Source organism: Maylandia zebra, linkage group LG12 (assembly GCF_041146795.1).
Source record: "Maylandia zebra isolate NMK-2024a linkage group LG12, Mzebra_GT3a, whole genome shotgun sequence".
Classification (NCBI taxonomy): Eukaryota; Metazoa; Chordata; class Actinopteri; order Cichliformes; family Cichlidae; genus Maylandia; species Maylandia zebra.
In genome coordinates this window covers 8,357,876-8,384,353 of record NC_135178.1, presented here as the reverse complement: position 1 = coordinate 8,384,353, position 26,478 = coordinate 8,357,876, and the positions used below count along the sequence as shown (strand labels likewise).

Genomic DNA, 26,478 nt, shown 5'->3' with positions numbered 1-26,478 from the left:
TTTTTACAGCATGTGCAGTGCCATCTGACACCAATATGACATCACTGGGTTGGCGGGTCAGAAGTATGAAGTTACTATCAGTTAATTACTATCAGTAAGTTAATGACTTACTAACAGGTTGTTGTTGCATTGGGTTTTAGGTCATCTCATCTATCATGCGAGTCACCACAGAGCTTCTTAAGGTAAACTCAAGCCAACTGAAGCCTAGCAAACCCTCCCAGCTGTGGTCATATCAGACTGAAAGATGGCATCAGAGTTTTAAAGAATCTTGGTGTTTGTGTTACTTTGTCCACTGACTTTTGAGGTTGTGAAAGTCAACTTTACAGTCACTGTGATCTTTTTGTTATTTAGTGAATTAAACAGAAATTCTCGAAATTATTGTGACTTTCATACATATCTGTGATTTATTGGAAGAGATCAAAACTAAGACAACAAGGTGGCGGGGTGATTAGCACTGCTCCCTCACAGCAAGGTCTTCAGTTCGAATCAACCACGTGGCCTTTCTGTGTGGAGTTTGCGTGGGTTCTCTGTGGGTACTCCGGTTCCTCCCACAGTCCACAGACATGCAGTTAGTGGGGTTAGGTTAACTGGTAATAGGTGTGAATGTGAGTGTCTGTGTGTTAGCCTTGTGATAGACTGGTACCTTGTGGTAGCTGGGATGGGCTCCAGCCACCCCGCGACCCTGACAAGGATAAGTGGAAGAGAATGGATGGATTAAAACTAAAGTGAAATAACTACTATTTGAGCTCACGTTTAGAAACCAAAATTCTATTATTACTTATGACTAATTCAACAAATTTGAATATTTATAAACTTATTAGCTCAGTGAGACATTTGTTTTTGTAGTTTGTGTGATGTGCAGTAGAGCCAGCATATTTTTCAAAGATGATATACATTTTAAATCACCAGGAACTCTTGCAACAAGGTATAGAGTGCCCTCTGGTGGACAAACAATGCAATATCGACACTCGTAACACGGTGAAAGGGTGTTTCTCTCTTCTCTTTTTTTACTTCTTAAATTTTCATTTATCTGTTGTTGTAAATGCCGATATCAATGAGTGATGATCGGATAACAATTTTCCACTGACAAATTGGTCAGGCTTTAATAATAACTACACATCTAGTATACATAAATGAAACAACACCTTTATTTGTAAAGTATTTTAGCAAATAAAAGGTACAAATACCTTTATAGTACTGCAAAATGAAAATAAGTTAAGATGATTTTCAGGAGAAACAACAGTTCATTGGGGAAAAGAGTGTGGGCGTAAAAGAAGATGTGGGCCGCTGGTTGGATTCCGGATGAAATTCCAGATAATTCAGGTACCTTTGGTGCCTTGCACTGACCAGAGTATCACCAACATCCGGAACATCTTCTGCACCTACACCCTTCTCAGTTTACATCGGACTCAGCCAAGTGATACACTAACTCAGTCTTTACATCCTCTGAGCTGCTCTGCTCGGTGGCCAGCACCGTCTCAACGGGAAAAGTCAAATACAAACGCTCCTCTTTCACTTTTTTCAGTGAAGGTGCTTCTCTTGGAGAAAACATGGGGTCTGCCGCTTTAAAGGTCACTGGGGACATGTTGTGTGACTTACGCTTGGCATTCTTCTTCTCTTGTTTGTAGGCTGCATTCATATTGGCTAACACCTGAACATGGAACCAAAGGATAAAAGAGACAAAAACCAAATGAGCTTCCATGCACGTTTGCTGTCACTTAATTTAAGGCTAATAACAGAGATTATGGAGGATGTTATAATGTGATTCTCTAATAGATCAGTTTAATTTGCTAAATCGACTTAATCAACTTTAATTTAACGCACGTGTAAAAAAAAAAAAAAAAGCACTGAAATCAATTATTTTTCCACAATTATTAAATAGATTCAACATCTTTCTACAACAGAAGTGCAGACTGCACAGATGGTACCTTCCGAAAGGAAAAAGTACTATAGCTTACTAGGGTATATTAGACTTAATAGTTACTATATACAGTAATGGACTTCTATATATTTTACATCAGATTAAAACTTTGGTTGTAAGATTCAGATAATTATTTATTAAAAGCTAGACATTTTAAATGAGAATAAGAAAGAAAAGTATTTCTTTGTGCCCCCTTATCTCTGTTAACGCCCTACCTGCCCCCTAGCAAAACTTTGCTAGATCCGCCCCTGCACAGTTACAGCCGTCAGCTACGTAGAAAAGGATCCTGGTGTAGAAAGTAATAATGAATAAATTCTAACAACAGCTTATCAAGCTTAAACGTGCTGATGTTGTTCAGCTGCTGGTTTCCTCTTTCTGGTGCGAAGTGGGCCAAAAACAAACAAGAGAGACAGAGTCGTGACAGAAAATCCGATCAGCTGATCATTGATCAGTTTCATGATTGAAGTAGCAGCAGGAGAGGGAGGGGGAGAGAAGAGGCAGTCGCTCCACATATCGGTTGTTAAGTTTAACGCGGGAATGCTTTACAAATATTCAAAGATGAACTTACACACTTCCTTTACTTCTCTCTGGGATCACTTCCTCGGAGATGAAATGCCGGTTTGGTAGCGAGGCTACAAATGCTCAACCAGACCTCCGACAGGTCTTGCACAGCCGCTCTATCACGTGAGCACACTGCTCCGACGTGCTGAGGTTATGAGCTGAGTTACGCCATGTCGCAAGTTTTGTGAGGTGCTTTCGTGGTTTTTAATGGATCGGATTACATTTTTTATTTCTCTCCGATATCCAATCCAGTAATTTAGGTCAGTATCGGACCGATACCGATACGTAATATTGGATCGGTCCATCTCTACTAATTACGATTTTAAATTTGGATCTATCACTCCAAAAGACTTGCTGCCACTTATCTGCAGTCCAGTTCTTGTGGAATTTGGCATTCCTCAGCCTTTTCTCCCCATTTCCCCTCCTTAACAATAGCTTCCTGTCAGTCATCGTTCCACTGAGATAATTTCTGAACAGGTTTCAGTGATCGTTAGATGGGTCAGACACATGTCTTAGATTTTCTGTCAGAACTTTGCAGGATATTTTTCTAATTCTTACAGACATGACTTTTCTCATACGGTTCATCTATTGTAGATTGTTGTTTTCATTCCTGCCACATCGTTTGTCGTCCACTTGTCCCGTTTCCTTAGGACACACTGCACAACATGTCCACATATGCCAAGTTTTTGTCAGTCATCTTAGTGGTGCAAAAATACTATTTCACATCTGTCAAAGGCGTTATCTTTGGCAACTAAAGAAGAGTGCACAAATTGTGTGTTTTTGCAACAGACAGCTAGTAACAAAGTACCTATAGGTACAATTTAAAGTTGATTCTTTGCCAAGTTGTCTGTTATGTGCGGACACAACAATGACTCATCCCTTGAGTTAGCTGCATTTTGTTTATGCTTGAGTGATTCACAGATCAGTGCTAAGTGGCTTAACATAACAGAAACCAATCCCCTGCAAATATTCAGGTACAAGGGCTGAACTGACAATGAGTGAAGAATGATCAGAGCCTGGGGAACTGCTGTTCAAGACCACGTTAGGAAAATGACAAGACTATCTGGCTCCTTGTTGGCAAAATATAAGGAAATGTTTAGTGGCTCAAGACTTTTGCACACAACTTCATTAGGATGCAACTATTGTTTTATAACAGACTTCCTGACCTCTGCCTGGATTCGTGCGATCGCACACTCGATCACCAGCATCCATTTTCACTTAAGGAAGACAGAAGAAAATGATGAGAATTACCAGCTGCTTAACAGAGTTCTGCTGCTCCTGAATGACACTCATGTACGCAGAGGCCTTCTCCTTCGTAGAGTACACATCCTGCTCCGGCTCGTCACGATTCAGCCGACTTGCTGCGTTCTACATGAAAGGAAATTATGTTTGAGGAATGGCAAACCAATCAGGTGTTTAGAGCTCACTTATCTCCTGCAGTCTCACCTCATTTGGTAAACTGGCTGTCCTGTTAAACATGAGAGAGTAAGGAGTGAACTTTGTTGTGGGGTTGGTGGATGTCCTGAACAGAAACAGCACAGGGTCGAGAAAATCATCCCATTCTGCCTGCTTCTCCGACACCATCTGCAGTATGGCTTCTTTCAACAGAGGGCTTGTGCAGTCGTGGAGTGGGTTGAGCTGAGGCTGGTCCACAGGAGAGACCTTCTGTGTGATGCTCCACCTTTCAAACAGCACCTTTGTCACCTAGAAAATTAAAAATCAAGATCAAAACATGCCTCCGTAGTGTTGACCTACTGTTCTCAATCTTATTATTTTATACGATTCTGCTGCTGTAGTCTCACCTTATCACAGAAGTCAGCATTCTGTGTACAAACTATCATTTTAGGAGCACCGAACCTGATTAAAAACAGAGCAAAGATCAGCATCAGGCTGAAAAGCACCACTGTAGGTATTTAATTCTTGGTAATTTTGCTCATGTGCATGGTCTGCAAATAAGTTGTTTTCAACCTGTATATGCATTTAGAGATGCATCTTGCAACCGAGGCAACATCTGTCTTTTGCACTGGGAAAGCCTCTGGCCATTTAGTGAAGTAATCAATCACCACCGTGACATTCTTGTTGCCTCTCTGGGTCTCTGGCAATGCCCCTGACAAAGAGGAGAGACAAACCACACAGTCAGCCTAACATCTGTGGAAAGAAATGATCTTGCAGACATAATCAAAGAGAATATTTTAAAATGAACTGAGGCAAAAACCTATCGTGTCAATCCCGACAATTTCCCAAGGTGCATCCACTTTTATTGGCCGAATAGTTCTCGACTGGTTCTTATTTCTCTCTGTGTGCTGACACGTTTCACAGACTTTTATCTGAAACAGTGGTAACAAAAGTTAGACACTGTTGTCAGTATTCCTAACAGATTTGAAAAAAACAAACAAACACCATACACAGAGGAATGTGTGTACCCAGTCCACGACGTCCTTGATGATTCCCAGCCAGTAGTACTTGCTCTGGATCCTGTGGACGGTCTTCTTCTGGCCCAGGTGATGGCCAATATCGCTGAAGTGGCAGTCAAGAAAAATCTGCCTCTTCCTCTCAGACTCAATCACCACCTCCCTCTTCTCTTCTTTCTTGGGCCCCACATAGTAGAGCTTGCCCTCTTGAACACAGATATAAATCAGGGAATCATGTAGTGAGAAACTTAATCCCGGGTCATACCATACCGCATTATAAATGTAGGCATTTAATGTCGTCTTGATCTCTAGCAAAAGTAGACATTTACATGATCAAAACTGCGAACTGCCTGAAAACAGCTGTGGTCTATCTTTAATTCGGCAAATAAACAGGTTATCTAAAAATGAATATTATTCCTGTAATCGTTTTCATCTAAAGTGCCCAAGAGCTCATTTTTGCAAGCACCGAGGATCAGTTTTAGAATTGTGAGTAGCCGCATTTTCTGCAGATCCCTACTGATCCACCTAGTCATGCCCTAAACGTTATACCAGCCTAGCAAGGAAATTTTAAATCAGGGGAGGGAGAAGCCAGGAGTTAAACTGACTGCTGGAGATGAACAAAAGCAACACACACCGCTGCTGAACCGAGTGACTGAATGAAGCCCTACCATCGATGATGAATTTCTGAGCGTATCTCTTGAGGTTCTTCTTTCGTATCGGATTCATCGTCTGAGGAAAACTGCCTTTAGCCACAAACGTGTAAATGTCTCCGAGTTTGTTGGAGCTGGATTCAACCACCTCCTCCTCAGCCACTGGCAGTGACTCCACGCTCAGCATTTCACAGGATGAAAGTGAGCACAGCCAGTGTGCTCCTTATTAAACATAGAAATACCTTTTGCCCAACGGCATCATTAGCATCTAAACTACAGAAACACAAGAGTTACAGGTCAGAATGAAAATACTGTACCTGTCTTCTTCTACTTTGTCCTTTAGGTGGTTGCTATCAATTATTGTTTCTTTAGCACCCCCTTCTGGAAGTATAGCCGTAGGTACTCAGAGACGTCTCTTAAAAAAGAAAAACAAAACAATCGTAGCTAAAAGTTAGCCGGAAGTAGCAGTTTGCTAAGTTTTGCTAAGTTTTTTTTTTTTTGTATTTTTTTGTTTGTTGGTTGGTTTTTGTTTATTTGTATCAGTTTTTCTCGAATGACTTAACTTCTGACCTTAGCTCTAAAAAGTATAAATCTATCGTAAATCTTGACTTAAAGCTTGATTTAGACCGGTTATGTAGTAACCGGAAGCATCTTTTATCCCTACACTACAATTTTCCACGCCATTCAAGTGGTCGTGGTATTTTGTTTGGTCACTTCAGGTTACGTAAAATGTTGCTGGGTAGGGTAAAATGGGAATCCGGTTATGGCATAAGTTATGACGTAGATCTAACGCAGAAGTAGGGAGAGGCCAGCCACCCTTCATGCAATGGGCGATCTAATTCTTTCAGTCATTAGATAGAACTTGTGAACATATGTGAGTGTGGGTGTGGATGCAAGATGAAAGATACTTAAATTCCTCCACTTGGTTAAAAACTCGTGTCTGGCCCAGAGTGGGCAATCCCCCCTTTTCCAGCTGAGAATAAATGCCCTTAGGCTTGAGGATGCTAATTCTCATTCCCGCCACTTCAGAGTCGGCTGTGAACCACTCCACTGTAAGCTGGAGGCCACGACTTCAAAAAAGCAACACAACCACATCATCGACAAAAAGCAGAGATGAGATCATGAGGCCACCAAAATGGAAGCCTTTCACCACTTGGCTGCACCAAAAAATTCTGTCCATAAAAATTATGAAGAGTATCATAACAAAGGACAGCCCTGGCGAAGTCCAACACCCACCATGAAATAGTTTGACTTACTGCTGGCTCTTACTGCAGTTGCACATGCACCAAATGGCTCACAGTAAGTGGGCAGAAACCCCATATTCATAAAGCATCTCCCACAGAAGGTGGACCCAAGTCCACAAAACAGACTTGTTGTGCACTCTGGTGCACACTTAAATATCCTTGAGAGGATAAAGAGGTGGTCAAGCATTCAATACAGGACAAAAACCAAACTGATGTATAACTTCCGATGGAGGCTGAGTAGTAAGAGCCCTCTGTGACTGGCGCCCCCACTCCTTCAGTTGAAGTCAGCAGCATCCCACCGTTGTCCACCATCTGGTTCAGGGAACATGTGGAACATGATCCATTCGAACTCAGTGTCAACCACAAGTTTCACTAAGCAATGATCCAGACACAAGTGCATCCAATGTTCCTCCAGGAACCTTCAAAATCATACTAAAAAGTGTAGTTTTATACTGAAACCACTTTAGTTCTGTTAAAACTCATGATTACAGTCTAACCACAGGCGTCATAACTTCAACTAGTGCGAACTGACACATTACTGCACATACAGTGGAAAACAGACAAAATCAATAAGTCCCTTTTTTGATACATCTCGAGTCCATGACTGTCTCCATCTGACTCCCAGGTGCATGTTTTTTTTGTTTTTTTAATACTTATATTTTTCTACAGATTATAACATCACCCACCCACCCAACACACAAACACATAGACATACTGTGTATACGCACACGCACACACACACACACACACACACACACACACACACACACGAAAATAAAAATTAAAACATGGACTTAGGCTCAGTGTATATAAGGGCTGTTCATATTTGATATAACTGTCTCATGTTTTTGACGCCTTTTGGACGGAGGGGCTATTGACGGATGGAATGGGATGTATGTATGTATGGTGCTTTTAATTTGGAGGACGTCGAACCGGAGGTGACATATTTGTCACTGAGCGCAACGTCACAGGGCGTGCGTTTGACAGTAGTGTCCGTGGTAATGTTTTTCCCTGTGTCTTAAGCAGTTATCTTTGAACAGGCAGCAATGACGAACGAAGGCAAAGAAAAGCCTCGGTTTTATACCTGTGACTGTTTCACGACTGATAACATTTTCCTGGAGGAATACAAGCTCCATGTTCGTTTTGTGTCCGAGCAGCAGTTCAGGCTGGACTACCATGCAGTGAGTGGATACCAGTTTGCTACATTTTGATATGAAATACAAATATGATGAGAAATGGTGACATGGCAACTTTGTGAGCTGACAGGTGTGTATTGTTTGCTAATTGTTACCGCGCAGCTGCTGAAGAAGTTGGGCTGCGTCACGGATGAACAGTTTGAGGGAGTGCTCAACAAGGTAAGAAGTATACTGTATTTTACAAGTGCTGTTAAACAGGCCAAGAGATTTTTGACACAGCTGTTTCAAGCATCCCAGTTGTATTTGAAACCCTTACATTATTGTGCTTTGTACACAGAAACAAAATGATTTCACAAAAAACTTTCAAGTTCAAAATAATTAGCGTGCCGGGGATGCTAACAGTCAGTTGTTTGTCTTTTTTTGCTGGATAAGAGGGTGCAGCTCTTTGTAGTAGTTTGCAGCAAGTCTCACACAGTGAGCAATCCCTCCTACTTTGGAGGATCTCTCAAGCTCCTCTGGTTTTGATGGTCTTCTGTGATGGACCTTGGTCTTTAATTCACCCCACAGATTTCCAATGGGATTCGGACTACAGACCAGTCAGTAATGCTGACTGGACTGTAATGTGTTTTTGGTCGTTGTCTTGGAAGACAAAGTGATGACCCAAACCCAGTTTTGCTGCAGACCGCTTATTTATTTACATTAAAGCTGGCAAAACCAAACCCAACAATAAAACAACATAAAAATATCAAATGAAAAATAACCGCACTGGACCACTAATAATAAAACATTTAAGGCAGCAGTTATAAATTAAGAACCAAAAAGCATTATGGCATCAAGAGTAGTAGATTCTGAATGACTTGTAAAAGATGCCTCTGTTTAGTAGGGATGGGTATAGTTTAGGTTTTATCCGATACCGGTGCCAAATCTGTACTTTTGAAACGGTGCTTGAACCAGTGCTTAAAGAATGGAGAACACAAGCTTTGTCCAAAAACCTCTTATGTTTTTATTTTTAGCAGTCTCTTTTTTTTCTGCAAAATGATAAGAACCGTCCAGCTCCACGCACGGCGCAATCCGTGCTAACTCACTAATGGAGGTCTTGCAGCAAGCTATCAAATACGGTGCATTTCTCGGCTTTTTAAAAAAAAAAAACCACTATGCGTCGCCAGGTGTTTCATCAGATTTGAGGTGTTACCTCCTTAATTATCACCATAACTTCTTAAGTCCCAAAGGGGTTTCTGAGCTTCCTGCTCAAAAATGCAATACCCAAATGTAATTGATTATTTCTCTGCAATTACAAACTCTGTGCTTACAATCTTGGTATCAAAATAAAGCTAACACTTGTGAAATTTCATCCGAGGTGTAAATATTGAAGCAGATATTACTGTGTCAAGGTTACTGAGACTGGAACACAGAAAAAGTAAGTAGATTTTATCCTCGCCCCTTTTTTTTTTTTTAAGCATATAACCCTTTTAAAATATGCCTCAGTTTCATTACAGAAATTCAGTAACCAACATTTAAACATCATCTGTGCAAAGATTTATGTTTTTAAAGTGAAACAGTGAAAAATTACAGCGCTGTCAATACATGAATATCCAGACGTTGTACAAAAAACCATGCCAGTTGAACTTTTTAGGTATTTAAGAGCATAAATTGATTAATTTTATTAACATGCCTAAAAATGCTTTTTTTTTAAAATACATTTTTGAAGAATTAACCACACATTTACATGGTAATGGGTCAGGCAGGGCGATATGGCCAAAAATATTTATCACGATATATATTTGAAAATTTGCGATAACGATATAACTGACGATATAATTTTTGCGAGACAAAATACAACTCCACAACTTTACTAGCGCAAAAAAACCCCCATCCATTTATTTTCACTTAAACAAGCAGCTGTTTTTTTTATGTGCATTAAAGCTATATACAAATTTAACAGTGCAAATGCAAATTCCTTGCTGAAAGTTTAACCAAAAGGCATTTCCAGTAGAAATGGGCTGACATATCCTGAGCATAACCATGTATAATATCCACTGAAGGTAAAAAGAGGTGCTTTGCAACATTAAACTGCAGTGTGCCAAATAAAAAAATCAAATATGTATTTTTCAGACCATAAGGTGCATGGGATTAAAAGGCACATTAAGCGAAACAAAGCAGTCAGATGAATCAAACTTTATTCAACTCATTCTTCTTGCTTCCTCCACTTCTGTACCATTGATTCATTAATGTTGTAAATGGTAAATGGCCATTTGAATAGCGCTTTTCTAGTCCTAAGGACCCCCAAAGCACTTTACACAACCAGTCATCCACCCATTCACACAGTGGTGATGGCAAGCTACATTGCAGCCACAGCCACCCTGGGGCGCACTGACAGAGGCGAGGCTGCCGGACACTGGCACCACCGGGCCCTCTGACCACCACCAGTAGGCAACGGGGTGAAGTGCCCAAGGACACAACAACTGAGACTGTCCAAGCTGGGGCTTGAACCGGCAACCTTCCGATTACAAGGCGAACTCCCAACTCTTGAGCCACTATCGCCCTGTATTCTATCACAGCTGCTCTATTCCCATGTTGTTGCAGTATATTAATGACTAACCTTCTATTGTGGATGGATTATTTCAGTTGTTCTCCTGACTGAAGTTTGGTCTGTTTACAGCATCCTGCCATGCGATTGCATTTATCTCTAACCATCAGGAACCTTCATGTTAACTTTTATCGAGTGGAAAAGTGTTAGCGTTCATCCTCCAGCTTCACTGTTTATGTTATTCTAACATAGCTGTGTTGCTAGTGATCCCGTAGCGCAGTGGTCCCCAACCCCCGGGCCTCGGACCGGTACCGGGCCGCGAGAGTTGAGACTCAGGTGTGAAATGCATGTTTTTCAGGGTTTTTATTGGTTTTCAGCGTTATTTTGTAATCGTTTTTTTTCCCGTTAACTCTGTTTTCCTGGGTATTTTCACGTGTGTTATGAATAAATCTTCTTTTTTTCGGTACCGGTACTAGTTTTATTTTGCTGTATTTATCCGCGACACCTTAAAGGCCGGTCCGTGAAAATATTGTCGGGCATAAACCGGTCCGTGGCGCAAAAAAGGTTGGGGACTGCTGCCGTAGCACATCATTATATACCAGCTAACCCAACTTCAGTAACCTTATAAACATCACTGCTGTTTAGTTTCCTGTCTTCATTTATGTTGGAAGTGATAGCAGAGCTGTACGTTTGAATTTTTTCAGAAATCTCTCAGTCAGAACATGCTATATCGTGCTTGGGTAACTAGCGAAACTAGCGGGCTAACTTCCTGCTAACTCCGTTAAATGTAATAAATTCTGTTTTCATGGATGCCTGGATGTTAAACTTCATAGTTAGACCTGGTAAAGCAGCAATGCTGATCGTTTTATTAAAGATGAAAGAATTTAGACAGTTTTTAACTCTCAGTGATGCTGCAGTGTTCGTTTGACTTTGGGACCTGAATCGGACGGAGTTTAGGACCCAGATTACTCCCAGATTTAGAGCACCTTAGTCCAACAAATACGGTAATAACGGTCGTGTCCAAATTCATGGGCTGCATCCTCCTGAGGACCCGGCCTTCGTGGTCTATGTGGGCCGGGTCCTCAGAAGGTCGGGTAGGCTGGAAGTAAACGGCTGTGGAATTGGACGGTCTAGCCTTCTGATCAGTGTCACCACTGTCTCGGTGGAGTGTAATAAACTCGGCCATCTTCTCTGTGCCATCTAAAATATAACAGGACACTGGCGTAAATTCTCGACCATCTCACACTTCTGTTTAATCAGTTTTCTGTTTGACGTTTAGTCAGCTGTATGAAAATCAAGGAGGAACCCACGTGGGGGATTAATAAAGTTTTATTTGATCTAATCTAATCTAATAACTTTAATCTCAGCCAAACCAATTTACTCGTGAACAAATAAAACACTGAAAAAAGCCAAACAATAACATTTTTAGGTTGTCTGAGTGACTTGTATATTACGTTTAACCTGAGTAGCGAAAGTCTGCGGTGATCTGAAAATGATGTGCCGGGAGTTGGGCCATTCTCGGCGGCTTCAGTAACCCTCGAGCTCCCGGCTAGCTATCGAGCTGGTGGGTAGCAGACGTCTCCGAAAACGTTGAAGCACTTTTGCAAATATGCGATATCTTGATAAACCGAGCAGATATTTGATGTTTACACAGCTACTTTCTCCCCTGAAAATATATTAAAAGTTTATTTTGTGACCCAGAAAGATTAGTATGAGTAATTTTAAAACTTAGTAGCGGCCGCCATTGTTGGAAACTGGAGTTTGAATTCTGGGATATGGTAGGCCACGAAGGACACACCCGACCCATCCTTCAAATTCGGGGAAAAGGAGGACGCATTTGTCGGCTGCATTCAGAGGAGTCTACGAATTTGGACAGCCTTCGGCGCGTCGCTGTGACGTAATCGGTCTCAGGAGGATGCAGACCATGAATTTGGACACAACCAATGACGGCATGCACAAAAAATGTGCTTTGTTGTGTATCTGACGGACAAACACCAAACCAAACGCATCACTGAAGTTGCACCATTTTTGCAAACCAATTCTGGTTCAGCCGTTTCACTCAACAATCCGATTTGCCCCTTCTCATTCTCTGTTGCTGCTGTGCTTTTTCGGCTGTGTGCGTATGAAAACAAAGGCACTGCGCATGCGCATTTTACCCATATTCTATCGCAATATTTCATTTTCCTATCGTTGCCTAACATTGTACCAGTACTACCGTGAACAGTATAATTTGGCCCAGCCCTAGTAATGGTCCTTTTCTGCCGTGCGCATGGAGTGTTTAATTGGTCTCTGGCCCTTTAAACTCTGAGAGGCTGTAACTTTGGTTTCTTTTGGTCAATTTGCACGATCGACACCTCTTTTTAATTGTTTGAGCCAATAGAATCACAGTAACGATGCCACGTTCACGTTACTTCAATCAATCAGACGTTCCAAGGCCAAAACCCACGTGGGCCCAAATTTACTGCATGTGATGTCTGTCCAGTCACGTGTCTATAGGTGGGTCTAAAATGGAGGTCTTTGACGGAAAATGGCTCTGATGCGGCTAGGTAGGCGTGGTAACTGCTGATAATCACCTGGCTACCAGCTACCGGTGAAAATAACAGAGGAAATCTGGATTTAATTTATACCTTTTTTTGCTATTTTGCTGGGGCACACTGTACATACTGGTATTTGTGTTCAGATATATTAAAAAAAAAACACTGAAAACTAAGCTGCTGCTGCTGAAATCATGGCAGTTCTGGATGTGAGCGATTAGCCAGCTTAACATTTAAACTCTGCTGCCTCTGATGTCTGTAGTACAGATGTTTTTCAGCTCTTTGAGAACAGCTGATGCTCCACTAGTGGCATCTATGTGCACTTCAATTTGCTGGCCCTGGATCAGCTTAAAAGAGAAAGGAGAATCTCTTTTTAGGATGGTATCAATATCATTGGGATTCATAAGTGACCTGTTAATGCCATGAAGCATTCAAGCCTAACTCATTAGGAAGGTATAACAAACAGAGAATAACTAGAGAATTAATATTTTATGAAAAGAAGCTGAGGTAACAAATGAGAAATCTTTGCATTACTAATAAACTGAAAGTGTCCGCCCTGTTTATGTTTAGATTTCCCAGGAAGTGGACAGACGAAAGCATCTAGGTGTGACATCTGCTCAAAGAGCTGCTGCTATCAAAGATATTTACCGGCCTCTGCATCCTCATGTCTACCATCTCCAGGTAGTCACTGCATTAACCATCATCAGCATTGTGAATAATGAAACATTAACACCTTGATAAAACACATTTGCACTTCACTTCCCCTCAGGAGTCTTACCTTACTTCAGAGTTCAAACAGATTGTTGAGTACTGTCAAAGCGACAGTGCCACCGAAGAAGGCCTCTTAGGCTTGTTGGAGGAACAAGTGGGTAAGCTGGGAAGTTCTTTTTAACTCCTCAGAGACAGAGATTCAAATGTGAAGTTGTTACATTTCCCTAAAAAGTCCAGGTGATGTGGGAGACTAACAAAAAATGTCTGAATTGAGAAAAGGGAGACATGGAGGCGAAATTGTTAAATTAAGGCTTTTATTAATATTGTTATTACAAATCCAATTAGAGAGATGGGGAAGTTGTTGTCACCTTTGAAAGAAAGGAGAAAATGGTAAGACCCAGGACTTGGTCACCAGATAGTAAGTTTAAAAAAAGGCTTTAACACCAGAAAGTAACACAGAGCCACAGCAAACACACCTCACAACCTGCAAGCCAAAATAAAAGGCTCTCTGGCATCAGAGTTCTCCTTTCTTTGGACTTATCTGGTTTAATTGCTGAGTAGATTCAGTTGTACCAAAAAAGGCAGCACCTAAGGCGGAAGAGATGGCAGGACACACTCATACTGGGTCAAAGTCACGGCAGGCCCTGCTAGGGCCATAACAGACGTGATGGCTCAGTTTGAATGCTAAGCAATGATGTCTATTAATAGAACTACTGATTTATAACAAGTGGCGGAGAAGAAAGGGCTAGAATCACAGTGCCCGAAGTTTTACCACAGCTCAAGACAATCAAGACATTTTATTGTCGTTAACTCCACAGCTTTATGCCACACAGAGCATCTTTAACTCATTCTCTCCTCTCTGTTGCAGCTCCAAGAGTGTATCGCTTTCCTTTATTTGACAAGAGCTTCTGTGAGGATCTTATGGAGGAGTTAAAGCACTTTGAGCAGTCTGCAGCCCCTAAAGGAAGACCCAACACAATGAACCAGTATGGGGTAATAAATTAAAGCCTTCTGAAACCACTGAAAACACTCTATACCATCTCCTTAACTGTGCAGTTGTGGCCAGATGTTTACATCTTTAATGACTCTAAAAACAAGATTTGGGGCCACAAGCTTGAACTATTATAGATTTTGTCTAATTTCACTGATGTCCAAGTGATCCATGCCAAATGTACCTTCATACCATCACTGATGCTGGCTTTTGGATTATGTGGTGATAAGCTGTTTGCTGTTTCTCCTTTTTAGCTTGGAGGATTCAGCATCCAAGATTTCCCACAATGCTGTCTCAGTCTCAAGTTGCGCTTTATTTTTTTCTTTGTAGATAGATTTTATATGGGGATTTAACCCATACAGTGGGAAGGAAAAACTCCCTGTTAACCATAAGAAACGACCCAGGCTCAAGGAGGAGGAGCCTTCTGCTGCAAACGAGTGGGGTTGATGGGAGGTTGGGGCTGTATGTTTAACTACTTGCCCAACCAAAAAAATAAATGCAATTATTTATTTTCTAATACTTCACCAAATTAGCTAAAAAAATCACAGGAATTTCTTTTTGTAAGCATTACTTGGATATGCTGCCTTTTGTAGGTATAACAATTTAAATGGACGGTTTAAATGATTTGGAAATTCCTGTATTTGTGCTTTTATTAACATTTCAGAGAGTGTCTCTACCTTTGTAGAAATAAAGCTGTATAAGTTGTCTTGTTGCTCTTCCTTGTATCTGCAGATTCTCCTTAATGAGCTGGGCTTTGACGAGCACTTCATCACACCTCTCCGTGAACAGTACTTGCTGCCACTCACCTCCCTGCTTTATCCAGACTGTGGGGGGTGCTGTCTGGATAGTCACAAGGCCTTTGTGGTCAAATATGACATGAATGAAGATCTGGACTTGAGCTACCACTATGACAATGCAGAAGTCACCCTGAATGTTTCACTGGGCAAGGAGTTCACTGAGGGCAACCTTTATTTTGGTGATATGAGACAGGTGATGCCCTGCTATGATTTATGATGTTGTTTATGATATGTTTTTCATTTTTGTTGTGTACAACTAAAACATATAGATACAAAATAATAAAAAAGTTATTTGATACAAAAGTATAATTAATAGTTTTTGCCTTCTCTGTAGGTTCCTGTAAGTGAGACGGAGTGCTCAGAGGTTGAACACAGGGTGACTGAGGGCCTCCTCCATCGGGGTCAACATATGCATGGTGCTTTACCCATCTCTTCTGGTCAGCGCTGGAACCTCATCATCTGGATGAGAGCCTCACAGGAACGAAATAAACAGTGCCCCATGTGCAACAGGACACCCACATTGGTGGAAGCGGAGGGCTTTGCTGATGGCTTCACAAAACACTCTGATCCACCACAGAACATCTCATGCGCGCTGACGTGATGCATCCAGTTCCTTTTGACTAAAGACTGCACGGGCTGATTATAGGAAGACGTTAAAGTGAACGAATTCTTATGAAGTAATATGACTCATTTGAAATTAGGATGATTATTTTATGAATATTAGTAATAGTCAATTCAGATTTATTTATATACAGCCAAATCACAAATATAGTTGCCTCAAGGTGCTTCGTATAATAGAGAAAAGCCAAACAATCAGATGACCCCCTTCCCTGTGAATAACCCAATTGCGACAGTTGGGAGGAAAAACTCAGTTTGAACAGGAAGGAGGATTCTTGGGGAGGAGCAGCCATCTGCTGTGAATAGTAATAATATTAATATTTGGCTCAGACATTTAGTGTAGTGTCCCGTTTTATAATATTTTCTTGAGATAATATTGCCACTCAGTGTTTTGGGTGAAGATTTCCAGTCGTCATAGGATATTGCATTTTCAGAATCACCAATCAGATCTGATAAAACTGTTTAAAACTTTTGAATTTCTCCTAAAATAAGGCTTTAAAATTCTCTCTTTGCCCTGGAAGTTTTTCTTCTACAAACTTTTTTTGTTGTTGCACAATTGTCGTTTGGATTTCAGTCGTCAGTAGGCGTCCTTTTATTCAACAAAGTCAGAATTTGTAGGGGGTCATCTACCATATATTAGATCGATGCATTTCTAAGGAGATGTCATCTCGGTTGTGGGCAAAAGACCTGCAACTGACAAATAAAGGCTATCTCTCATCTCTCTTGTTTATAAATGTATGTATCTGCAGGCTGCAGAAGTCCACATTGCTAAAATGAGGTTTAATGTTTAGCAAAATGTGCCTCATTGGTCTTGGATCAGAAAGAATGAAGGCACTGTTGGAATAATCAACATTTGCTAAGCCACAGATTTGGCTGCGATACATCCCTGCTGTATATCTCTGAGGAAAAAACACACAGTTTGAAATAATAGAAGTTTAATTACACAAATTCTGTTAGTTCATTAATATTCTTTGTGTGTAAATGTCTTTGCTATGTAGTCGAAGTAATTAATTTCTCACACAGAATTTTTTTAAGAACACTAATATGAACCTGCTCGCTACATCTTACAAAATAAATGGATTCTTTTCAACAAACATCACAACATCGTGGCCTTTTGGTTGTTTCTTTTTACTCCTGCTTGTGCTATTATAGTGTTGAACTGGGGGGGAAATTGGGAGGTGGGGAGGGTCAGGTTCACTTGCATATTCAAACACACCAAAACACAAGTGCAACAAAGGCATGGCTCTGGTTGCTAAGGTATTGCTTATTTTCATGTATCTTGCATTGAAATCCAATTCTGTACATGCAGGCTTATGAGAGCATAGTACATTAAGTTTGGGCCTTGTATAGTGTGGATTTAGTGTAATTACAATGATAGTACAATATAGCTATAATAAGATACAATTTCACAAAAAACACTATACAGATAAATATTTCTGCTTGTTACAGTCCTTTACATTATACACATACACAAGTATATAGTTTTCAATGTACCATTCAGAGCAATGTATGCCAAATGGACCTGTTTAAAATAATATTTTAAAAAAAAAATCTTATCCAAGTGCAGTCTTAAGTGCAGTTATTGCATCAGTCCCATCTCACTGGGTTCAGCTGTCAGGTGTCTGTGCCATCCTGTGCTGTCTGCGGGTCAGCACTGGCTGCTTTCAGTAGTCTGCCCACACTTTGTTTTATGTTCTTCAGTCAATGAGATATCGTGTCTCAGCTTTATAATGTGGTCTCACTGCTCATGTCACGGGGCCGGTGGTGGTCGATGTCTGAATCGTAATCTGACTCCATCTCGATCTTGACCTGGGGCACCGGGCACGGCATTCCTCGGCCCATGGTCACGGAAGGAGACGACGGACAGGAGATCTTCAAATGGAGGGTGATGCTGAGAAGGGCAAGGTCCAGTTACCATACACACCCATAGCCAAAGACACAGTGGTTCTACAAGGAGGGGAGGGGAATGCGGCGGAGCTTGGCTGTGAGACACGATGATAATAATAATAATAATAATGGATTGGATTTATATAACGCTTTTCAAGGCACCCAAAGCGCTTGGGTGCCTTGATGACTACAGCAGTTTGGGTTAGCGCTTAGCTAACGAGTGAAATCAGTCCCAAAATATTGGCTGTTGCTCCCACAGGGAGTCAGCAGACTAGCTGATGGTTCCCACACTGTGAATGACATAGACTGTACCTACATTATGGTCTGAAAAGTAAAGTGCACTAAACTCGTATTCCTTCTAATGGCCAGCAGGGGGAGCCCTGGTTTCTAAATCAAGTCTAGTTGAATAGACATCTATCGGAAATGGATGGTGAATATGCTCATCTGGCTTTCATAAGAAGACTTCATTAACCACTGGGTGATGCTGTAGTAGCCATACCCATCTTTTATATGCAGCCTGTGGTTTAAATTAAACGTGAGCAAACATAGCTTGAATTTACTGAGTACATTGGAATAACATAATAATAAAACATCCTACTTTTTTAAATGTTAATTTGCAATGATAAATTTGTTTTGACTCTGATATCAAGTGTTTTTGAGTTTTTGATTGTGCACTATTATGCCTGCCTGCCTTTTGCATTATGTCAGCACATGTTGTAAAGACTTGTATAAAAACTCATACAATAGCTTCAAAGGTCCGGCGATCAGTGCATTTTGTGTTTGTATAAATCCTTCAATAAAATAACGTCACAGAGAATTTATGTACTTCCACAGATGGCTGCATGTAAACAAAAAAAGTTCACAGTGTCAATTCCAAACCATGCCTCTAATAAAGCAATGCAGACATGATGGGAACATTTGAATCAGCCACAAAGGGCAAACAGCCCAAAGTTACAGTATTTATGGTTAAATAATGTAAATGGCACTTTCAGTGCAAAATGTATGCAATGAAACTGCTGTGAGGGACGGAGGCAGGTTGGAGAGCTGGGGTCTGACTACATATCACATGCAGGTGTGACTGATGTACTAAAGAGATTCAGCACATGGAAGAAAAAGAAACAACCAAATGATGTATGCTGCACATGGAGGATTATACAGTTGTGTATACAGAGGCCTAAAATATATCCTCTCTATGTGCTAGATACACACAGGACTAAAAAGACCACACAATAACTTCTTCATCTAGTTTGACTGCTCGCACACTATGTTAAACTACACAACGAACACTGAAGCCTTTGAGATACATAGCAAAACTATGCTGCTTTAAGGTGAGCAGTGAAGAGTAACAACATGCTGAGTTGTGTGCAGAGGGCAGCTCAGACACAGGCTGTCAGATATTTAAAACATTACACTGTTCAGCACAACAACCATCTGCATTGCCTTAAAGTGCATGGAGAGGAGACCGAACTCAAACATGACACATGACAACCATGGGACTGCACATGTGTATGTTTACAAAACATACAGAGGAAAATACAGAAGTAATGAATTGAATTTCTTGTTAAAATACAGGCCATTTAAAGGGTGTGCAATAAGTCAGTATATCAATATAAAAAGGCTATGTGATCAATTTTCATGCGACCGAGTCTATCCAAGTATTTGCCAGTTTCATGTTTAGTTTGATGAGCCATTCAGTTAAAATTTCTTATTTTGTCTATGTTCCAGTTCACCCAAACTGCACAAACATGCAATTCCCTCTAGTGGTAATGAGCTATACAGAAATCAGTGTAACTAATACATTTTTTTGCAGGTACATTCCACCCAAGAAATATTCTCTGCAAAAAAGAGGGGGGTGAGATTAATATAGCTTTAAATCAAAGGAGCTTACCAACTGGTAAAGTTGGAGCTACTTTTAATTATTTTTGAACAACTGCATATCTTAATTTATAGTAACACATCAAAGGTTATTTGTCAGCTATATTAATATCTTCAAAATTGTTCTTATATGCAGGATTTAAACAGTGTGTGAACTTATGCTGCATTTTCCTAGTTTGGACTATTTTATGTCTTATGCTGCATCACTGACCGAGTATCACTGATCCTTATGTATATTTTGTGAACTGACCCTTTAACTGTGCACTTTGACATATATATATCTGTGTGTGTTAAAGAGCCCTGCGTGTGGCTGCAGCCTGGCAGTATGCTCCCCACTGAGTCTGTGTGACATCAGGATAGACGAGGTCTTTGTAGGGGATGTGCAGTTTGAGAACACAGTACCTTCGATCCAAGTCTGACTCAGAGCTGGGTGAGTGGTTCGCGTAGCCGTGATACTTGTCCTGCAAGCAAACACATACACACACAGTACAGACGGTGCGCTTCACACACTTATGTCATGGTTTGTCAGTCCTGTAGGGGGCAGAAAAAGCTTGAGTTTCTCACCTCCTCCTCATTGTCATCAGGTTTGGGCTTCTTCTTCTCTTTCTCCTTCTCTTTCCCCTTCCCCTTCTTCTTGTCATCATCCTTCTTCTTCTTCTCTTTTTCAGGCAGGAGGTCATCCACCCACGCCAAGTCGTGCTGGGAGAAGACCATGTCCAGCATCTTTCTGACCACCATCAGACCCAGGATCTGGTGTTTGACACAGAGACAGACCAACACAGAGATCTTGTTTCAGCTCCTGGTAACATTCATCTCATATATGAGTTATGCTGTGAATATGATTTTCTGGATGCCATGTATAGGTGATGTTAATGGGAATCACTGGTTGACACAGTAAAATCAGAGCAGTATTTACATACTTTAAAAACACCATTAAAACTATCGCTTTTACATATTCTGCACATTTACAGCTTCTATATGTGGAAAAGATTCATGTACAGGGTGGGCCATTTATTTGGATACACCGTAATAAAATGGGAATGGCTGGTGATATTAAAGTCCTGTTTGTGGCACATTAGTATATGTGAGGGGGCAAACTCCTCAAGATGGCTGGTGACCATGGTGGCCATTTAGAAGTCGGCCATCTTGGATACAACTTTTGTTTTTTTCAATAGGAAGAAGGCCATGTGACACATCAAACTTATTGGTAATGTCACAAGAAAAACAATGGTGTTCTTGGTTTCAATGTAACTTGATTCTTTCATGAGTTATTTACAAGTTTCTCTTTGTTCACAGCCATTGACATGTCGAAGAGGTTAACACGTGAAATTGTGTTGATATCTGGTGAACGCCGTAACCGGGCCATTGCAGCAGATTTCAATGCAAGACACCCTACGAGACCACCCATCTCCCATGCTACAGTTAGCAAACTGCTTGCTAAGTTTCATGAAACTGGTTCAGTGTTGGATTAGCCAAAATGTGGACGTAAGAAAACTGTCACTAATGAAGAAACATCAGTGGCTGTCCTAGCTTCATTCAGCAAGAGCCCACAGCGTAGCAAGAGCCCACAGCGTAGCACTCGCCGCATGTCACTGGAGAGTTGCATTAGTCGAACATCCCTTCGGCAGATATTAGCTACTCACAAACTCCAGCTACTGCAGCATCTCAACGAGGATGACCCAGATCGGCGCACAGAATTTGCAGAATGGGCAAAACAAAAATCGGAACAGGACCCTCAGTTCACGCAGAAGAATTTGTTCAGTGATGAGGCAAACTTTTATGTGAATGAAGTTAACAAACAAAACCACCGCTATTGGTCTGACACCAACCCACATTGGATGGATCCCTCCAAGACTGTTGGAACAACAAAAGTGATGGTTTGGTGTGGTATATGGGGTACAACGATAGTGGGTCCATTCTTCATCAATGGAAACCTCAAGGCCACTGGGTGTTTGAAATTGCTACATGATGATGTGTTTCTCTCTTTATGCACTGAAGCTGGCACGTTCCCTGAGTTTTTCCAGCAAGATGGTGCACCACCACATTATGGATGCCAGGCCCGAGCATTCCTAGATGAACAGTTTCCTGGAAAGTGGATTGGTCGTCGTGGGCCAGTTGAATGGCCCCCAAGGTCTCCCGATCTGACCCCATTAGACTTTTATCTTTGGGGTCATCTGAAGGCAATTGTCTATGGTGTGAAGATACGAGATGTGCAGCACCTGAAACTACGGATACTGGATGCCTGTGCTGGCATTTCTCCTGCGGTGTTGCTGTCAGTGTATGAAGAGTGGGAGAAGAGGGTTGCATTGACAATCCAACACAATGGGCAGCACATTGAACACATTTTACAAGTGGTCAGAAACTTGTAAATAACTCATGAAAGAATCAAGTTACGTTGAAACCAAGAACACCATTGTTTTTCTTGTGACATTACCAATAAGTTTGATGTGTCACATGACCCTCTTCCTATTGAAAAAACAAAAGTTGTATCCAAGATGGCCGACTTCTAAATGGCCACCATGGTCACCAGCCATCTTGAGGAGTTTGCCCCCTCACATATACTAATGTGCCACAAACAGGACTTTAATATCACCAACCATTCCCATGTTATTACGGTGTATCCAAATAAATGGCCCACCCTGTAGTTTTAGCATCAGCATCTGTGTTTCTTCCATTTCAAAACACTTGTCTCTCAGCTCCATCCATCTCACAACACAGGATCTATAATTTGTGGTGCAAAAGGGAGTATTTCATCACACTTACCATAACGGGAAATATGATTGCCAAGAAGGTGGACTTGAGGACCCAGAGCACAGCCAGACATGTAATCTGGATCAGAGTGAACAGGTGTACCCTTCTGAGAGGAACATGACGCAGGTAGGTGAAGTCAGGTTGGTGCTTGGAAGGCATCATGTACAACTTTATCCTGTCCCAGAACTGTGGAAGGCAATGACAACAAGAGGGTTGAGGGGCAGGAATTTATGTTAAATACAAATAAACTTACAACGATCATGAGTGCTTAAATTATTTAGAGCAGACTTGTGCAGTTTATTTATTGTTGTTTCACACATTGTGTCGAATTGAAAACCTTTTTCTTTTCTTTTCGATTTTTTTTATCTTTGCGGTCTATATGGACATAATGGTATCAGCATACCTGTTGGTTGTTATTGTTACATTTTTTGCTTAAAAGCTTTAAATAAGCCACTTCACATCTGCTGTCTGTAACTCAATAAGTAAGCTGCCCAGCCACAAATTACTCAAATCATAAATAACACCAGCTGGCATACGCATGGTACCTGGATTCCACTGAGAGATGCTACACCCATGTAAAGGAAGACACCGTACAGCACAGGCATGGGGATGAACTGCAAGTGAAGGTACATGTTGGCCATAATTAAGAGAGTTCACAGCATCACAATGAGAGTGAAATTCTGACTCTTAGCAAAAATGAGTGTAGATGTGTAGAGTTTGTAGACACAGCTCTAACCAAGCTAATAACCACCCAAACAGGGCAACTGAAAAACTAATATGGAGGCTTCAAAATGTGGGTACCTGAAATTTGTTTAACATAATTTATTGATTCATTGTAGTGAGCATCTTGAGTTTTGCAGATAATAAAAACAAATCTTGAGGAAACAGCAAAGAAAAAAAGCCTCATATAACAATTACAAAAACAAAAATAAAAAAATCCATTATGCACCTCATACCTTAAGTACAGGAGCAAGGAAGATGGAGACTCCAGTGAGAACGAACACCAGTATGCCTGTCACTCTTTGTTCTCTGTATGTTTGACATTGACGGGACACAAGAGAGCGTCAAGTCAGTTTCACAATGCACTCATCTACGTCAGCTACAAAGGATTTAGGACAGTGGTTCTGTAGCTCTGCGATGTCGGTAGTGGCGGCCTATTTGACAAACTGCACTTTCCTTTTTATTTCTGAGCTCTTTGTTTTTACGCTACCTGACCCCGAGGAACTGCGGCTGCTCTCCTGGAGCACTCGATTCACTCTCCATCTTCAGAGAGTCGATGTGAGCAATAGAGATGACGGTGGCAGCCACGTACCAGGGCAGACCCAAGAAGGAGCATGTGGCCATCAGGACTCCAACCCAGAACAGATCCAAGTGATAGCCACAGCCTTTCTGCAGGGCAAACAAAGATCATTTCTATTAAAAGCAACCTCATAAGGGGCAGGCTGTGAGTCGATAGGCTTCTGTCTGAATTTATAGCGCTGTTTTGTGACTGTTACTTTGGCTTTTGATGTTGATTTGACTGGTTGCACACCTACCTTAAGTTTGTTCTCCTTGCGGTTAACAATGACAGCGCTGATCTGCTGATCCATGAAGATGAGGATGGTGACAAGCAGGGCGGGCACAAAGCTGGCCAGATACACCCACCATGGATTCTTCCCAAAAGGCATCACAAGCCAGCCACGACCCGGTCGAGTTGGCTGTTAAATGAAAGGCAGCTTTATTTTTATTAAAAGCGAGGATTCAGTTCCACAAGATCATTATTGGAACATAATTTTAAGCCAGTGTGATGAAGTTCTTTTGTTGTGGAGAGTTAATGCAATCTGTAGAAAGTCAAAGTGCATCCCTGCAACGCTAACAGATATAACGGCAGCATGGATCGTCTTCTCTAACTCTTAGCACGTTTGTTATCCAAAATGTTCATGTTTCCATTCAAAATTCCCTACCAGTCCCCAATACAGCAACATGTCATAGAGCTGCTCATTTTGGAAATTGTTTTTTACTTGTTTTCTTCTATATATAAACAGTTTGGAAATTACCTTAAATTCTGTTGGGACAATAAGCTTGGGAGTTTTGAGTCCCATTAACATGTCCAGCCCAACAAAGGTCATGATGGACATGAAGATAGAGAAGTCACTGATGAGTTTCCTCAGCTGGTGCCAAACACAGAAAAAGAGAACAGTCTGTATTACAAAGATAAACATTTGCAGAACTTAAAGATGAGATGCTTCCGAGGTCTAATAGGCAGGAAGCTGCTTATAAATACTGAAAAGAAAAAGTAGCCTGCCAAGTTTCACTTTAGTCAAATGTAATCCTGGTGTCTGAAAAAGGAATATAGCAAAATAAGAAGAATTACTTCTTTGTCTGGTTGGCTCTCCACTTCCTGCTAGAAGAGTTGCTGTGCAGGTAAAAAGGAAGAACAATGATCTAATAGCTAGGTTTTCTGCCCAAAAACATCTAACACTTTCAAAAACCTGGCAGCCATTTTTTTGTTTATACTATCTTCTTCTTCTTCTTTCAGCCACAGCAGATCATCTGCCTCCATCTCACCATAGTGTTCTCTTCTGTCACACCAATCCGCTTCCTGTCCTCCTTCACTACATCCATGAATCTTCTCTGGGATCTTCCTCTTTTCCTCCAGCCTGGTAGCTCCATATCAAATATCCTTTGTTCAAAATATCCACTATCACTCTGCTGCACATGCCCAAACCATCTCAGGCTTGCTTCTCTGACTTTTTTCAAACCGCTAAACCTGAGCTGTCCCTCTGATATGCTCATATTTAATCCTGTCCATACCTGATCCCAGGTATTTAAATACATCTAACTTCACTACCTCTACTTGCAGCTTCACTGTTTACATACATGTATTCAGTCTAGTTTCTTCTTACCTCCACTTGACAGATAGTTTACCCACCTTGGTTGGGAAGTAGCGGCTGAACTTGAACTTCTTGAGGGAGACGGTCATGGAGTAGGTGCCAAAGAAGAGGATGAAGGACATGAGGGCCAGATCGGGGACGTACTTGCAGGACTTTCCCACCAGAGAGCCTCCATACTTCACACACTCCTTCTTGCTCAGCTGGCTCCAGTCCAGAGCTGTCACATTCAACTGGGATGGTGTTGGCAGCAGTAAGAGAGGATGAAGAAGAGCGTAGTGTTTCGACAAAGACACGTAGAGAGCGAAAAATTGTCGGCGCAGATGTAAAGTTAGTAATAGTGAAAGGTCAGTGGGGTTGATGGAGAGACGCAGACACAGAGGAGGGAAAGCGACTTCTTTTTAGAGACAGAGCTGACACCTGGGTTAGCTGTAAACAAAGCATGTCTGCAGCTGCAATGTCGCCAACTCTGTGGACATTTATCTTGAAATATAGCAACAAAAAGTAGAAAATTAAACATTTAATGAAAGCAAGCACTCACCCCAGAGACACTAGAGCTGTTATCTGGCATTGGAGCTAAACCATTGAAGATCATTGCAGCCACTGTTCACGGATTGGGGAGAGAGAGAGTAGGGAGGAGGCAGGTAATGAGTCGGATAGCGTAGATGGGGTGATGAAGAAAACAAAAGGGGAGGAAAGAAGAAACGCAAAATATAATGAGAATCCAGCAGCTGGACAGAGAGCACTCCGAGTCTCATGCAGACAGACAAAGGGGTACTCACTTGCAAGAGACGGCAGCCAAATTGTTTGTGCATGGCAAAAGCAAAAAAGGATAACAATCAGTTACAGAAATCAATGTCTGCAGAAATGACTGCAAATTACCTGCACTTGAAAAAAGGTGGGTAGATTACCATCATCAAACCCCCCAACCCAAGAAGAATAAAGCTGTTGTTCAGCACTGCAGACCAAGGTTACTATAATTAACTAAAACAAA

General features: G+C 41.3%; 3 protein-coding genes across 8 annotated transcripts in view; 1 reads left to right on the top strand and 2 right to left on the bottom strand.

Annotated features, from left to right (window-relative positions):
* Positions 1-1,124: 1,124 nt before the first annotated feature.
* On the bottom strand, positions 1,125-6,205 carry LOC143421446 (gypsy retrotransposon integrase-like protein 1). Of its 2 annotated transcripts, XM_076890655.1 has the most exons (9): positions 5,861-6,205; positions 5,562-5,785; positions 4,906-5,099; positions 4,698-4,809; positions 4,451-4,589; positions 4,285-4,339; positions 3,929-4,186; positions 3,734-3,850; positions 1,125-1,651 (listed from the first exon to the last, which is right to left on the bottom strand). In XM_076890655.1, the coding sequence occupies exons 2-9, from the start codon at positions 5,728-5,730 to the stop codon at positions 1,394-1,396; spliced, it is 1,302 nt and encodes a 433-aa protein (XP_076746770.1). In that variant the 5' UTR covers positions 5,731-5,785; positions 5,861-6,205; the 3' UTR covers positions 1,125-1,393. The 2 variants fall into 2 exon arrangements, with proteins under 2 accessions (XP_076746770.1, XP_076746769.1); XM_076890654.1 differs by having other exon boundaries at positions 5,562-6,204.
* A 1,523-nt stretch (positions 6,206-7,728) lies between these two features.
* On the top strand, positions 7,729-16,602 carry ogfod2 (2-oxoglutarate and iron-dependent oxygenase domain containing 2). 2 transcript variants are annotated; one of them, XM_004565788.2, is made up of 7 exons: positions 7,729-7,968; positions 8,086-8,142; positions 13,555-13,665; positions 13,754-13,853; positions 14,564-14,688; positions 15,419-15,676; positions 15,818-16,602. In XM_004565788.2, exons 1-7 carry the CDS (start codon positions 7,834-7,836, stop codon positions 16,082-16,084), a joined length of 1,053 nt encoding a protein of 350 aa, XP_004565845.1. In that variant the 5' UTR covers positions 7,729-7,833; the 3' UTR covers positions 16,085-16,602. The 2 variants fall into 2 exon arrangements, with proteins under 2 accessions (XP_004565845.1, XP_076746768.1); XM_076890653.1 differs by lacking the exons at positions 13,555-13,665; positions 13,754-13,853 and having other exon boundaries at positions 7,929-7,968.
* A 417-nt stretch (positions 16,603-17,019) lies between these two features.
* slc4a5a (solute carrier family 4 member 5a) overlaps positions 17,020-26,478 on the bottom strand; it is a 41,378-nt gene continuing 31,919 nt past the window's right edge. For 2 of the 4 annotated variants that reach the window (XM_076890649.1, XM_004565829.5), the window contains exons 16-26: positions 26,026-26,087; positions 25,526-25,717; positions 24,651-24,764; positions 24,150-24,311; positions 23,825-24,003; positions 23,571-23,643; positions 23,160-23,228; positions 22,627-22,800; positions 20,428-20,613; positions 20,266-20,324; positions 17,020-17,992 (exon numbers count right to left, since the gene is read on the bottom strand). In XM_076890649.1, coding sequence (XP_076746764.1) covers positions 17,827-17,992; positions 20,266-20,324; positions 20,428-20,613; positions 22,627-22,800; positions 23,160-23,228; positions 23,571-23,643; positions 23,825-24,003; positions 24,150-24,311; positions 24,651-24,764; positions 25,526-25,717; positions 26,026-26,087 — 1,436 coding nt within the window. In that variant the 3' untranslated portion in view covers positions 17,020-17,826. The remainder of the gene's footprint in view (positions 17,993-20,265; positions 20,325-20,427; positions 20,614-22,626; positions 22,801-23,159; positions 23,229-23,570; positions 23,644-23,824; positions 24,004-24,149; positions 24,312-24,650; positions 24,765-25,525; positions 25,718-26,025; positions 26,088-26,478) is intronic. The other 2 variants (XM_024804476.2, XM_076890651.1) reach the window with 2 other exon arrangements.